Source organism: Oncorhynchus masou, chromosome 10 (genome assembly GCF_036934945.1).
Source record: "Oncorhynchus masou masou isolate Uvic2021 chromosome 10, UVic_Omas_1.1, whole genome shotgun sequence".
Lineage (NCBI taxonomy): Eukaryota > Metazoa > Chordata > Actinopteri > Salmoniformes > Salmonidae > Oncorhynchus > Oncorhynchus masou.
Window position 1 is genome coordinate 12,979,421 of NC_088221.1, and position 16,674 is coordinate 12,996,094.

The following is a 16,674-nucleotide window of genomic DNA, read 5'->3' on the forward strand; positions in this document are numbered from 1 at the left end:
CTCACTTTTGCAAAGTCACTGTGCATTTGCAATATGGTTCAATGGGCATTCACCATCACGGATTTGTCATGCTATAAAAATCGTGCAGGAATGCAAAATTGACTGGCCCGGTGAACTCAGGATGGCTGGGCAGTGATTCTGGTACCTCTCCATTGCTCGTTAGGGTTGATTTCAGAATGTCCATTTGTTTATGTTTTCTCACTCTTGCAAAGTCACTGTGCATTTGCAATATGGTTAACTGGGCATTCACCATCACGAATTTGTCATGCTATAAAAATCGTGCAGGAATGCCAAATTGACTGGCCCGATGACCTCGGGATGGCTGGGCAGTGATTCTGGTACCTCTCCATCGCTCGTTAGGGTTGATTTCAGAATGTCCATTTGTTTATGTTTTCTCACTCTTGCAAAGTCACTGTGCATTTGCAATATGGTTAACTGGGCATTCACCATCACGAATTTGTCATGCTATAAAAATCGTGCAGGAATGCCAAATTGACTGGCCCGATGAACTCGGGATGGCTGGGCAGTGATTCTGGTACCTCTCCATCGCTCGTTAGGGTTGATTTCAGAATGTCACTTTTGGTGATGGTACCTCACTGTTAAAACATATTGCAAATGTTTTCTCACTTTTGCAAAGTCACTGTGCATTTGCAATATGGTTCAATGGGCATTCACCATCACGAATTTGTTATGCTATAAATATCGTGCAGGAATGCAAAATTGACTGGCCCGATGAACTCAGGATGGCTGGGCAGTGATTCTGGTACCTCTCCATCGCTCGTTAGGGTTGATTTCAGAATGTCACTTTTGGTGATGGTACCTCACTGTTTAAACATATTGCAAATGGACAAGAGTCACCAGCTAGTCACCGTCCATCAGTAAATTTGATATCATTCTGACACCAAACTGATACAAACTGACACCAAACCCACTTTTCCCAACTCGTTTAGTAGCCAACTATCACATACTTCAGAGCTGGCCCAAAATTCACAACGCCTTCGGTTCAAACCTATAAAAAAATACATAAAACACGTAGTTACGTTCTAGCTGCGGGACCATTTATTGTGTTATGTGTAGGCCTAGCTGAGGCGACCCCGAATCCCAAGTTTCGGCTCGATAGGTCATTTGGTGTCCGAGTAAAACCCTAATTGATGCTGAAAATCCACTTTTTTCAATTACTTGCTACGGGGTCCTTGAATGAGCTATCGGACAGAAACGTTGGGTTCTGTCTCTATGGGCCGAGACGGTCACAATACACCTAGTCTTGTGACTCTGGGACATTTCTAAATGTCGACATTTTTGTAATGGTCAAAATGAATTGAAGTCATTGCAAATGTACGAGGCTGTTTCTCGGTCCGAGAACCTTCTAGAGCGACGTAACTCACCACGCACTATCGACCTGAGGTCTAGAACAGGATTCTAAAGTTTCGGAACTCTAGGTCTGACGGTTCTTTAAAAGTTCCAACAAGGTTAACTAATGCAGGGAGTGTATGTCTCTACGCACCCCAATGGGTCCCTACTTCCAAGCTGTGTGTGTGTGTGATTTAGTTTTCCTTTGAAATTTTATGGAACAAATGACTGATTTACAGTTCATGGGGGTTGCCTAATCACATATATGAAGTTTTGGAAAGATCTGATTTTTGTAACCCCTCGAAACAGCCCATGAGACACCAATTATGGCACTTCCGGTTGGCACAGGAAGCTATAACTCAACACACATCCTCATTGGGGTATTCTATTACAGAATCCTGAGTTTTAAGTCTTTACCATAAAAACAGACTGATTTACACAGGGTTGAATGCACTATGTCTATCAAATTGCAGGCAGGGTATGGATATACACTTTTAGGGCGATTTTAACCACTTCCGGTTGGTCCAGGAAGCTTAGAATCGACACAGGTAGACCTTATAGTGGCCTGATGGACTGGTACCAAAGACAGGTTCATAAGGCATTCATAACCCATATAAGCTCCAGGTTGAATTTAGGGGAGCAGGCAATGTATTCTAATGGGGAGAGATATCATTGTATCCTATGAGATCAAAAAACCCTGTTTTACTATTAAGGGTTAATGCCACACGGTCAAACTTAGGCTTGCACGGATTGGAGGGACCTTAGGAACATTCCTGTGGTTGAATTGTCTTTCTAAACCTAACGGTTCCGCCGCTGTCACCCAAAATCAAATGACGTTGTGGTGCAGGCTTCATTTTGGGCCTACTTTTCTAATGCTCGCTGCTCTCAGACCGAGCGAGCTACGGTCAAGCGGGATATCTCGTTGAACTTGGCACGGCCTAGGGATTATGTTTATGCCATTGCCCGCTCTCTGAGTCTTTAGGCACCGCACTTTTTTACTCCATCCTTGCTGTGTGTGTGTGTGAGAGCTTTTCTTTGACATCTGCTGGGAGACATGACTGATTTACAGTTCAGGAGGGTTACCTAGTCACACATATGAAGTTTTAAAAAGATGTGACTTTTTTAACCCTTCAAAACAGACAGTGTGACCCAATTAAAGGCACTTCCGGTTGGCACAGGAAGCTATAAGTAAACACATGTCTTGACTGACATAGACACTTACAGAATCCTGAGTTTTAAGTCTTTAAGTTGATAATTGACTGATCTACACAGGGTTGAATGCAGAGTCATTTTCACCTTTGCTGGTGATGTACATCCAAATATCTTTTGGGTGAATTTAACCACTTCCGGTTGCTCCAGGAAGCTTAGAATCGACACAGGTAGACCTCATAGTGGTCTGATGGACTGTCATAGAAGACAGGTTCATAAGGCATTCATAACCCACATAGGCTTCAGGTTGAATTTAGAGGTGAAGGCAATGTATTCCTATGGGGAGAGAAGTCAATGCAAACTGTTTGATGTAAACACCTTCTTTTAACTGTGAAGGGTTAATGCCACACGGTCAAGGTTAGGCTTGCACAGATCGGGAGGACCTTAGGAACATTCCTGTGTTTGAATTGTCCTTCTAAACCTAACGGTTCCGCCGCTGTCACCCAAAATCAAATGACGTTGTGGTGCAGGCTTCATTTTGGGCCTACTTTTCTCATGGTCGCTGCGCTCAGAACGAGCGAACTACGGTCAAGCGGGCGCCTCGTTGAACTCGGCACAGTCTGGACACTATGGTGATGCCATTTTTTGTGTTGATTTCAGAATGCCATTTTGGTGATGGTCCCTCTCCGCTTAAACATATTGCAAATTAACAAAAGTCAACTAGCAAGTCAGTGTCCATCAGTCAATTAGATGTCATTCTGACACCAAACTGATACCAATTGACACCAAACCCACTTTTTCCAACTCATTTAGAAGCCAACTATCACATATGTCAGAGCAGGCCCATAATTCACAGCGCCTTTAGTTTAAAACATAATAAAAACGTAAAACACATAGTTACGTTCTAGCTACGGGTCCAGTTCGGACATTATGTGTAGTCCTATGTGAGGCGACCCCGAATCCCGAGTTTCGGCTCGATAGGTCCTTCGGTGCCCGAGTAAAACCCTAATTGGTGCTGAAAATCCACTTTTTTCCATGCCTTGCTATGGGGTCCTTGAATGAGCTATCGGACAGAAACGTTGGGGTCCGTGTCTATGGGCCGAGCCGGTTTCAATGCACCTAGTCTTGTGTCGCTGAGACTTTTCTAAATGTCGCCATTTTCGTAATGGTCAAAATGAATTGAAGTCATTGCAAATGTATGAGGCTGTTTCTTGGTCCGAGAACCTTCTAGAGCCACCTAACTCACCACGCACTATCGACCTGAGGTCTAGAACAAGTTTCTAAAGTTTCGGAACTCTAGGTCTGACGGTTATTTTTTAGCTCGAACAAAGCTAATTATTGGAGGCAGTGTCAGTCTCTACGCACCCCAATACGTCCCTCCTTCCAAGTTGTGTATCTGTGTGATTTAGTTTTCCTTTGAATTTTTATGGGAAAAATGAATGATTTACAGTTCATGGGGGTTGCCTAATCACACATATGAAGTTTTGGACAGATCTGATTTTTTTAACCCTTTGAAACAGCCCCTGAGACACCAATTATGGCACTTCCGGTTGACACAAGAAGCTATAAGTCAACACATATCCTCATTGGGCAATGCTTTTACAGAATCCTGAGTTTTAAGTCTTTACGTTAAGAATTGACTGATTTACACAGGGTTCAATGCACTATGTCTATCAAATTGCAGGCAGGGTATGGATATACACTTTTAGGGTGATTTTAAGCACTTCCGGTTGGTCCAGGAAGCTTAGAATCGACACAGGTAGACCTCATAGTGTCCTGATGGACTGTCATCAAAGACAGGTTCATAACGCATTCATAACCCATATAGGCTTCAGGTTGAATTTAGGGGTGCAGGCAATGTATTCCTATGGGGAGAGAAGTCAATGCAAACTGTTTGATGTAAACACCTTCTTTTAACTGTGAAGGGTTAATGCCACACGGTCAAGGTTAGGCTTGCACGGATCGGGGGGACCTTAGGAACGTACCTGAGGTCGAATTGTGTTTCTCACCCTAACGGTTCTCTCACTGTCACCCAAAAGCAAATGACATTGTGGTGCAGGCTTCATTTTGGGCCTACTTTTCTAATGGTCGCTGAGCTTAGACCGAGCGAGCTACGGTCAAGCGGGATATCTCGTTGAACTCGGTACGGCCTTGGGATTATGGTAATGCCATTGCCTGCTCTCTGTGTCTTTAAGCACCGCGCTTTGTCGTATGAACACCCTGCAACTGGATCTGTAACTGTTGAAAAAAAAAACATCTATATTTGAACATCACCAATCTGTCATTGTACGATTTCTCTTAAATGACGATAGATAAATGGTTGATTTTTTTTTATTGACATCGGAGGCTCCTTGACTTTGACGTGAAGTGAAAAAATAATTTCTCTATTTTAATTTTGGACCTTTAATCCCAGAAAAATGGCCATAACTCAAAAACCGTTGAGGCCTAGACGGCATCTTGTTCGGGGCCAACTGCCCATTATGCCAAACCTATGCTCACCAAGTTTCGGCTTCAAAATATTTTCAGTATTCGAGATAAGGCCCTGTCGTGATTCGTGATGTTTTGTCAAATTGCAGTATGATTGCTTATGCCCTCTTGTGGGATTTTCCGGGATAGCGGAAAAATGACCAAAATTTGATTATTTTATCAAACGAAAACCGAATGTCCGACAAAGTTCATTTGATGACTTCCCGGTAGGTCTGGCCCTGCCGCTCGGCCCGACGCCGTCCCCGAATTTTACAAATGTTTTCGGACATCTAGTAAGGGACGGTACATTTGCAATATGGACTTTCTCACTAACCATACAGAAAATGTCGAAATGTTCCCTTAAGGTATGTATAGTGCCAGTGTTTTTTTTTAAACAAATCCAAATTCAGAGGAGACTGTGTGAATCAGGCTGCGTGAAAATACACCAACTCTAAAGGACACCAATAATAAGAAGAGACTTGCTTGGGCCAAGAAACGCGAGCAATGGACATAGACCGGTCTGTCCTTTGGTCTGATGAGTACAAATTTGACATTATTGGTTCCAACCGCTGTGTCTTTGTGAGACGCAGAGTCGGTGAATGGATAATCTTCGCATGTGTAATTCCCACCGTGAAATATGGAGGAAGAGGTGTGATGGTGTTGGGGTGCTTTACTAGTGAACATGTCAGTTATTTGTTTAGAATTCAAGGCATACTTAACTAGCATGGCTGCCACAGCATTCTGCAGTGATAGTCCATCCAATCTGGTTTGTGCTTAGTGGGACTATCATTTGTTTTTCAACGGGACAATTACCCAACACACCTCCAGCCTGTGTATGGCCTATTGACCAATAAGGAGAGTGATGGAGTGCTGCATCAGATGACCAGGCCTCCACAATCACCCGACCTCAACCCAATTGAGATGGTTTGGGCTGAGTTGGACCGCAGAGTGAAGGAACAAGTGCTCAGCCAACAAGTCCTCAGCATATGTGGGAACTCCTTCAAGACTGTTGGAAAAGCATTCCAGGTGAAGCTGGTCGAGAGAATGTCAAGAGTTTGCAAAGCTGTCATCAAGGCAAATGGTGGTTACTTTCAAGAATATAAAATATATTTGATTTGTTTAAAATTTTTTTGGTTACTACATGATTCCATATGTGTTATTTCATAGTTTGGATGTCATTACTATTATTCTACAATGTAGAAAATAGTAAAACAAATAAAGAAAAACCTTTGAATGAATAGGTGTGTCCAAACTTTTGACTGGTACTGTATGTTAGCTAGCTAAGTTAGCAATGGTAGGAATTGAACTCCCATCTGCTGTCGACATCAGGAAACAATTTGAGAGTGCTAGTTAGTTCCAAAAATGGTTATAGCTTTGACTGCATGCTGACATTGAATTTAGAGCAATTCAGTGGCTAGCTACACTACAAACATAATTTTACTAGGTTCCCGTGAAGCAATTGTAATAACAGTCCACCACAACATAACCATAACCTGACTAGCAAGCAGTAGTCTGTGTTTAATTTAATTGTGTATTAGAAACACATTGAGGTCATTGTGAGGGGATTTCGCCAGTGATTGAATGGGGAATTGACCCTTTAATATGCCCCTCCCGCCCTGTTATTTTTCCTGGGAAGCCTTTTTCTCCACTCAAATCCCCTTACAATGATCTCAAACTGTGTTTTTAATGCACAATGAAATTAAAAAGACGACCCCTTGCTAATCAGGAAACTTTTTGATATGTTGTGGTAGACTGTCATTACAATTGCTTGACAGGAACCACCTGGTAAAATTATGTTTGTCGTGTAGCTAGCCAATGAAGTCAGAATGCAGTCAAAGCTACTGTACACTTGGGAGCTAACTAGTGCTCCCAAATTGTATGCTAATGTCGACAGCAGATGGGAGTTGTATTAATAACGTGACGAATATAGCTGGCTAACATAGATATCGATAAAACAATGTATGTGGCTCGCTAGCTAGCGTTAGCAACGTTTGGTGGTCAATGAGACTGAGAGAAAAATACTCCAACAAGCTCTGCCCTTCAGAAATCACAGTAGCAAGTACCTCTGGTGCAATGTTAAATTATTTTGCCATTTAAACAATGTATTTTTTTAAGAAAACTCAGTTTTTCCCTTTTGCCCTGACAGGCTTTCGTTTGTTTCTAACGTGAGCATGTGTGAGACTCGATAAACTGTTGCTATCAACTGGAGAGCTGCGATTGGTTGCCGAAACTTTTGGGGCGGGGCTTAGCGAAGGGTCAATTGAATGCACGCTTCGCAACAACAAAATATAATTAATCAAAAAAATTATAGCCTGTCTATCAATGGGTAACAGGGTTGACATGTTATGTATGCTCCATCTGCTCAGTTTCCCATCACAAAACACTAGAAAATTGCAAAAAAAAATGGTAGAACCAGCTCACCTGCTTTTACACTATGATTTGACTATTAGATGTTCAATATTTCTTTTCAAAATTACATTTATAAAGGAGTTGTTTCACCATATTAAATCGAGAGTTCATTTCACATACAAGGGTTGACCTTAAAATGAGGGACATACATAAATGAATCACTAATCACATGATAAATATATATATATATATATTTTAAAATACTTTGTCAAAGCAACAAAATATCTAGGGCTTTACAATGATGGTGAAAACTTAGAGAAACGTTGGGGTTAAGTGGGTTAAAATACTCCTAGAATTCACAGAGGGTGCATGGAGGGACATTTTAAAAGTTTTGGCACTTTAGCGAGTCTTTAGTCATATAAAAAATCTAATTGATTGAATCCTCCATGTGGTCTATAGTAAATGGCAATTCATTTTTGGTGCACAATTACTACTTAAAAAATCAAAGTGACGCAAAAGGAAATATGTTCTTGCAACGACCCAATACCCTAATGAATTAAGTTGAAGCTATCGCTTTTCAATTTGAGCAATTTCTTGTTTGACATATTATTTTGAGTCCAAGTCTGTACCGGCGTACTGCTCTGAAGTTTGTTTGCACAGGTCTGGAACAACTGATAACCAGAACAACTTCACAAAACCTCTGAGTTCACAAATGACAGACCTATTTCAATGCTGAAGGTTACGCACCTCTGACATCGCGTAGGCCAAGCAATACTCTACTAAAGCTTAAACTTAAATGTATATTTTCAGTAATTATATAGTCATCATGTATATGAAAATGATTGAGACTGGTGGAATTGAAATAAGGATTCTTTATTTAGTTATTTTCCTAAATCTATACGCTATAAATCCAAAGTATTCACCCTGCTTGTCTGTTAACTTCGTTCCAAAAAAGCGCTTATTTTTTAAATTACATTGTCCATTATTTTGTATACAATAAATCCGATTTAGGACTACTGTTTTGTAGTTTTTTTTTTTTTACAGAACTGTTTGTCGAAAAACCCAAACTGTCAGAAATTATGCAAAATGTGACGTCCATCCAACTGTTTTAGAACTGTTTTACTTCATAGCAGCCTTGTCTACCCGTCTTTCTGGATAATCTTTTCCGAGTTCCAAATTGTAAGAAGTGGTTGCATAAATAAAGACTGGGAAATCTCGTATTAATGTTCTCGGCTGTCACTTATTCTATTCATTTCATATTTGAAAGTATGATGAGAATTGACGCTATATCAGCATGCCACTTTAACTTCTCTTGATATTTCAATGTCCCCACTTGTTGATCTTTTGGAATAGCAGGCCAGTCGCCATATGAGAAATTAATAAACAATGTAAACGTTTTGTCCAATTATTTTGAGTCCAAGACTGTTCAGCCTTCTTTTAGGAAACTGCTTAGTGTGAGTTCCCAATTTTCTTGCAAAACAAATCCAAATAAAGTCTCCGACCTCAATGAAACACTAGCCTACGCTCTTAGAAAAAAAGGTTCAGCATAGAACTAAAAAGGGTTATATTGCTTGCTTCATATATGGCACCCCTAAAGGTTCTATATAAACCCTTATTTAGGGTTATTTGATCAGATCCCGGTGGTTATTCTACACTGAACCAACATCGGAACCAAAAATACTCATTGGGTTCATTATTGAGTTCTTTAGGAAACCAATTCGGTTATTTATTTAACATTAAGGGGTGCCATATATGAAGCAAGCATAGAAACCTTTTTGGTTCTATCCAGAACCTTTTTTTCTTAGAGTGTAAACCATATAGCCTACCTTTCAAGCAAGCATGCCCATTTCTGAGGGTTATCTATTTTTAATCAACGATTTTTGTTTTTGCATTCATGTAAATTGTAAGTTATTTCACTGTAATCAAACATTCACTGCAATCACAGCCTAATTAGTAACACCTCATTTCTACTGACCTTGAACAAACTGAAAATATTCCATACAGCATAGAGCTACCGAGAAAGAATTTAATCAAAACGTAAAATCTATATTTATGCCTACAGGAAAGCAAGCAATATTTCACTCAATTAATTTTGAATTAAATAATTTCATTTGGATGCACCTGTATTTGTAAAGAAAAATCAGTTAAGAGAAATTGTTTCGGAAGAAAAATGATTTAAAAGTTTTATTTGTAAACATTAAATATCTCTTTCTCTCTAAACGTTTGGAATCCGGCACCGAATGCATTGCAATAGCCTACTCAAATACACCATGAAGGCAAAGGATGTACCGCACACTTAATTATATTTTATATAGGACGAATTTTTCATTTTCAAATGTGTAAAATTATAACAATCTAAACGTCTATAAGACATAAAACATAGACAACGTGCTCAGCATGAATTATGAAGGTTTGAAATCATTTAAAAATGCTCCATGCTTAACGTCGCTTTTGGCAATAAAATAATAAATATATAAACGTTTATATTCAACAGCAACAATACTTACAACACATACAAACAAGGAATGTCTGACAGTTTTACAAACACCATGGATCCCTCTTTATCTATACAGATGGAGATACTTTTCACATAATGCGTCATACATAAAAGGTGTGCCAGTACTACGAATCTTTATAAAATCTAGCAGACTACATAGTGTCCAGTATATAATGTATAATATAGACATGTCTCCTCAACAGCCAGTGCCTATAAAAACCTACAACATGCGTTGTCTTTTCGAAATACTTTCGCACCTCTGGGATCCTGACAGAAACACATATAGGCACAAGTCATAAAAGTCAAATGAAATTTTGTCATTAACAAACTTTTTACAAGTGTTATAAATTGACGCTTTGGACGCATCACATAATCTATCATATATGTGTATATATAAATGGAATATATTACATCTCAGTATGTGTTATCAATGGAGCAGATGGTTAGTCAACAATAAGGAATAAGAATTGCAAGAAAGTGTTTCACTTGGTCGAGAATTATCCACATTAAGTCAAGAGAAGCCTTGGCGACTTTCCCCGGTGTGGGGTCGATCATGGGCTACTCACAACATTTCTGGCAATTACATTTAAAAAAATCGAAGATCAGTTGGTTTTCTGAACCCAATTTTCTCACTCTTCTTTATATCAATTTCGTGGATCCTTGATTGTACTATGGAGCTTGCAAATATTCAGAAATAAAATCTTTCAAATCTGTTAGGCTGACTCAAACAGAGTCTGTGGAAGTTCTTTGAGGTCTCGTCAAAAGTCCGTTTTACAGTCTATTTAAAAAGGTAGAGTGTCGAGGAAAAGTTTGTCAATTATTGCTGGCGGAGGAACCAAGTCTTCGAGTTTTAAGTAGAAGATACGTTGCAGACCTTGTGTACATAGGGTGCGAAGTTCAGGGAGCTTTCCCAAAAGTTTTGACAAGTAGTTCGGACGATTCAAACCTCCGCCATTGAATGTCACTTGGTCTTTAAGGCAGTTCACTATCTTGTTTTGAAGTTCTTCAACCCTTTTGGGTTCCTTAAGCCCATGCCTCTCTGTAATGTGAAAATAATAAAACATAATTACCAAAACGTGAATATAAGAAATGCATTTAAACAGTGTAACATTTGGGAGAGTGATTAAATTCAAGTATATCCTATTTGCGCACCTGTTACCATGGCAAGAGCGGCGATGCAGGAGAATGCTGATATGTCGATGTTCATGCTCTGCAGGTTAGAGGAAAACTCCACAATCGAGTCTATCCATTCCCCAAATCCTCGGACACACTGCAGCCTGTGTAAGACCACCCCGTTGCAAAAAATGAGTTTGCCTTCCACTGGGTTGGACCTGCAATTAATAACAAAGTGTCATTAATTACCTTGAGCAATAAATAGGGATTTAAGAGGCTCCTAATTATTGGATAGCTAATAAAAGCCAAAGCAGCAGAGCTTGAAGGGGGCTGATCTTTATTATAGTCGAGGTTATTTCATAATTAAGAAGAGGCTTACCTGTATGCCAGCCGCAGAACAAAAAGTTCCAGGAAGGCTGATTCGAAAAGGAGATCTTGATCCTGCTTCGGAAGATCAGAAAACCCAGGGATCTTCTCTGCCCAACCTCGGATAATCTCCATGGAACCCGTCAGGAGATCATAGAACTGCTGGATGTGCTGGGTGTCGTCTCCACTCATTTGGTAGTCAGGGTTAGCCTGAAACTGGAATTTAATTTCAACAGGGCTTAATGAGGTCCTTTAAAATATATTACCCGTGAAATTGCAAAGCCTATTTCTAGGAGGGGAGTGCTTTTTTTACTATTACATTAATGTCTTCATTTTATTGAGTTCTCCGTTTCAAAGTAATTTACTTAAGTAAAATATGCCACCTTAAAAGACTGACAAAGTTTAGAATGCAGACCTGTCTTGCACAAAACATTTGAAGTCGATACATTGTGTGGCAAATGCACATCCGAACACGATCAAATACATCCAGACATGCACTGCTTTGTACAAACGCTGTATTTTTACTCTAATAATATTACAAATTAGCAGCACGGTGTTTATGTTCATACACAATTTGTTAAAGGGAATTAAATGGTAAACTCACTCTTGAGTAGTCCAAGCCAGACATGGACGGGTTGGAATCGACATGAGCCCTAACAAGGGCACTTATGAGACTGACAGGTGGCGAGGGTGGTGAGGGGTCTTGGGGACTTTTAGGTTTGGAGGGAAGACGGCCTCTTCGACCTTTTAGATTAGCAGTCCGGACAACTGTGTTGAGAGGAAGACAAGAGAAAATATAGACTTGTATTTAACTTTGATTGTTGTGCGTAAAAGGTTAAACTTGCGTTACGCGCAAACTTTACGCACAGGACCGCAGGTGTTTTATGGCCATGCACGGACACAAACAATCAAAGTGACCACAATATGTTCTTACCCTCTTTGACCATTCCGACAACCATGCACTTCTGGAAACGGCAGTACTGGCAACGGTTTCTTCGGCGTTTATCGACAGGACAATTTTTGTTCGCTAAACACACATATTTAGCATTTTTCTGAACAGTGCGCTGCAAAGAAAAGTACAACAGGGTTTTAGCATGGACATCAGCACATGTAAAATGAATACAAAGTTGTCATACATTCATACATGTAACAGAACATCCATCCTTCCCGTTTTGGGCTATTATATATGTGAGGAACTGGAGAGGTAGACATTCAGTAAAAACAAAAATCCGCGGGCATTCATATTTTTACTGCCCTCTGAGACGACCTCTAATTAAATATGTAAGATTATGCTATTTAATCGGGGGTTGGAAATAAAGTGACCATTCAATTTTACCATGGGGAATATTGCACTTCCTTGTCCAGACAAGACCGTAATTTCACAAAAAGACCTCACAACACTGACAGTTTTTAATGACGTGATGAAAGTGATATCCACAAGTTATTACAGTTGTCATAATTGTTTACTCGGCTTAGTCCCACCACTAATAACAAGGGGATTGTGAAAATAACAATACTAAAATTAACAGGACTGATAATACAATGAATAATTGTAATAATTCACAATCAGCGAACGCCCACCTTAAAAAATCCTTTGCAACCCTCGCAGGTTCTCACTCCATAATGCTGGCAAGCGGCGTTGTCCCCACACACTGCGCACAGACCCTCGTTTGATGGTGACCCTCGGGACGGGGGCGAATGAACTTGGCTGTCCATCAACTGGTGTCCATGGCCGAGCTGAAGGGAGTGAGGAAAGGCTAACCCGGCCTGTTTCCTTAGAGCACTGGGTACCGCGAAGCTCTGGCTGTCTAAGCCTCGGTGTGCTCCTGGGTTGTCGTGGTTCATGGAGACATGCAGTGGGCCATCGAATCGCATCTGGCAACTCGACACAGGGGTACCAGGAGGGGACTGTTTGAAGGAGAATAGTGACAGCCTTGACACCGGGTTTTTGCGCTGCTCTATCATATGAGAGGTCGCTGCCACATAGTTCTGGTGGAAACTGTGGAGGGACCCAGGGTCCTCCCACATGTGATTGGGCTGAACCTGGAAGTTTGGTGTGGTTGGGGCATGAGGCGAGGAGGGTTTGAAGTACATAGAGCCGGAGTGGACCATCATCTCTTCCGACTGAGCTGGCAAATGGCTCTGCTGATGATAGCTGTGCATCTGGACGTCCTCGACTTTGATGGAGGACTGCTCTCCAGAATGCGGCATTTGATATAGACAGGGCGGTTTAACGTCGTAACTGGTGCTATAGTTGTCCATGAACGTGCTGAAACTAGGGAGAGAAGTAGTAGCTGTGATCTCAGTGTTGGTCAGGTCCATACTAAACTTAACAAACTCAGGTGTTAAGAAGTCGCAGCTGTATTCTCCAGCGGTGTGGTAGCTGTAGCTCTGAGAAGCGGGACTGGCTCCTTGCGGTGATGACCCATACTGAGCCTGAACGCAGGGCATGGCTGAAAACGAAAGTGGCAACATGTTCATGTTCAAACCCATTTGCAAGCTACAAAGTATAGACATTCCATATAATCTACAAAATAACAAGTATTATAAAAAAAATCTGATCCGGATCTGATGTTCAGATAACTTATTTAGTCGCATGTTTTAATCGGGCAATCGGGAACAGTGAACTTCATGAGATTTATTCATAATCTTTTTTAATTTTTTATTATAGACTGTATAATAAGCTTTCCTACCTTTAGTCTTGAGACTGTTTTTCGGTGACACTTGAAATTGATAATGTTGTCTGGAGGAGTATGGGGTCAGGATTCAAGAAAGTGTCTCTTTTCTGGAATCGTCCACTAATGAAATAGATACATTTAACTTATATTCATCTAGAAAACGCAATACCATCAGATAAGTCAATGCTCCAACAATTCACAAGAAACAAGTTAGGCAATTAATAAGCACAATTTTCCGACATTTTCCCTATGCTTTTACTTATGTTGGCCTCACAGCCTGCCCTACAATATAGCCTAAATGACAAAAGGTCAATTATAAGACCATATGGATGAGCTTTAAAATCACACACTGCTTCGTAGTTGCCTGTTATAGTCTATACACACGCATGACATTTTGAATGAAGAAATTCGAAGTTTAAATGTCGCTGAACATCCACCCTCCACGGCATTGACGTCGATGACTTTCTCCACGTCTCCTTTCCAAAGTAATGTTGCACATTCATTGTAAAATGTAACAATTCTCAACCCGTAAGTACCACTCCCAATGTGCAAAGTAACAATTCTCAACATGACACAATACGTGAGAAATAAACTGTTACAAGTAAAACTGGTTTGATGACTCCCAATCAATTTTTAAAAAGAAGTAAGATGTCACAACACATAACGCTTATTAAAAAAAACATACCACTTATTCAAATAAATCAACCTACCTTCTTTCACGTCAGAATCGTGGTTGTCAATCCATGCATAAAGCATGTAGATAGTGCTTTTCAATTCTGTAAAAAGCTCCAAAGCGTGAGCGACAGTACAGCCTACAATACCAACCAACCAATCTGTATGACTTCCTCAGAGCACTGCGCGCGATACAACCTTCGACTACCGGGTCTGCCAATGTGCCTTTGTTTATGTGAGCTCTTCGCACCACAGCCCACGTGTTTCAAATATCAACGTCATCTGCGTCGCCAGTGACATGCACCAATCCCTTTTGGAACATGGTCCAGCCAACATGATGAGTCCGTTGCATAGTCTGTGTACATGTGTACCTGGGACTACTCTCTTTTATTGATTATAACCATAAAAAGTATTGGAAAACCTTATTTCTACGGGGAAACCGCGTTATTTAAACATTTGAACATTTAAACATTTAAACATTTATATTCAAGTAAAGCTTAACTGTGCAATTGTGTTTAGACTGAGCGTCATTCTCAGCCTCTACCAGGTGTCTCATCTTACGTGTTTCGAAGCAGCAGCAGCAAGGTGTTCAAATAGCCTAGGAAAGACGCACAGCAGGCCACATAGGTTTACACGATTTTGACGGGTAAAGCTATTTTGCAACGTGTGAGTATGTGTCAGTCTTAAGCACAGTAGTCTATAATATAGGCCGTTTTTGACGAGTGGAATATTCGCTCAACATTCAATAATGTTTCATTGGCTGTGATTTGTTTATCCAGGCTTGTCATATTAATAGTGGTTCACAACTTTGTTTGGTTAAATAATGGACGGTGGGTCAATATTATCCCTGTCTATCTTTAAAATCAACTAATAGATTTCAATTGGACTCCAAATTTAGACCTCTTAATCGCGTGGGCGTGTGGCCTAGTTTTTTCACATGCCGTCAGTCATGTTCTTTGCTGCTCTTGAGCAGACTATGGGGTGGGCAGGGCTCATTATTTAGTGTGTAGAGTCAGTTCTTCTGGCTGAGCCAATTTGATCGAGGAAGGGAAACGCGATAGTGAGAGCACAGAATGGAGAGTGACGCAGACAACGCAGGCTTTGACGCAGTCAACAGACCTCCAGAAATAGTCCTGGCCGTATTGTTATTGTATTGTAACAATATTACTGGTCTTTAGCTTACACCTGCACGTGTATCCATTATAGGCTTACTCACTTTTTTCCCAAGACTGTTTATTTTAAAAGCATGGATCTGCCACAGAGGCAAATGATTGGGTGTGAATATTCTGGGACAAATTTATGCAGCATTGGAAGAAAAATGATTTGGCCTAAGCCAACAATTCAATGGTCTAATACTTGCCTATTTGCTCACTTAAGTCCATATTTCCGTGGAATTATGAACACACATAGTCCATGATCAGTGAGCTCTGTCCCATGTAGTCATAACATAGTGGACGTTGGGGAGAGAACCCTAACAACACTTCATGGTTGCACCCACCTCTAGAGGACACTATTGTTCATCATCCATAGATCATCCAATCCATATTTATCTCTGATTTGAACGAACTAAGGCTACAGCATAACACTTCAGGAGCGTATATAACAATCTCCCATACTGACATGGAAAATCTAGTGTTTTGTAAATGCAGACTTCGCTATACTTGCTCAGTGGAATTTGAGGAGTTGTTAGCCTAGGCCTAGATCCTGAATGTGACTCGGTTCATCAGATCAATGGTTTTGAAACAGTGTTGCATGAAGTGCTTGGCAAAACTGGATGGTCTCTACCTCTCAGTCAATCTACCCTCTGAAAAAGTAGACGGCCATAAGTGTGTGTTCAAAACAGAATTAAAAAAATACCTCCAATCTTTGTTGTTGGCCTAAGGCGCATCAGTTACAGTGAATTACAGGGGTTCTTGTATGGTGAGTCAATTGCAAAGTTTCTCAAATTGTCATAGGCTTGGCATCCTATAGGTCCACTAGTGACCATACAAAATGGGAGCATTTCAGGTTTTGCCTATACATACAGATACTCCC

General features: G+C 40.5%; 1 protein-coding gene across 1 annotated transcript; it reads right to left on the reverse strand.

Annotated features, from left to right (window-relative positions):
• Positions 1 to 9,522: 9,522 nt before the first annotated feature.
• On the reverse strand, positions 9,523 to 13,741 carry LOC135546922 (nuclear receptor subfamily 4 group A member 2). Its single transcript, XM_064975476.1, has 6 exons — positions 12,872 to 13,741; positions 12,225 to 12,354; positions 11,895 to 12,058; positions 11,304 to 11,506; positions 10,964 to 11,142; positions 9,523 to 10,850 (listed from the first exon to the last, which is right to left on the reverse strand). The coding sequence occupies exons 1-6, from the start codon at positions 13,739 to 13,741 to the stop codon at positions 10,594 to 10,596; spliced, it is 1,803 nt and encodes a 600-aa protein (XP_064831548.1). The 3' UTR covers positions 9,523 to 10,593.
• Positions 13,742 to 16,674: the final 2,933 nt, after the last annotated feature.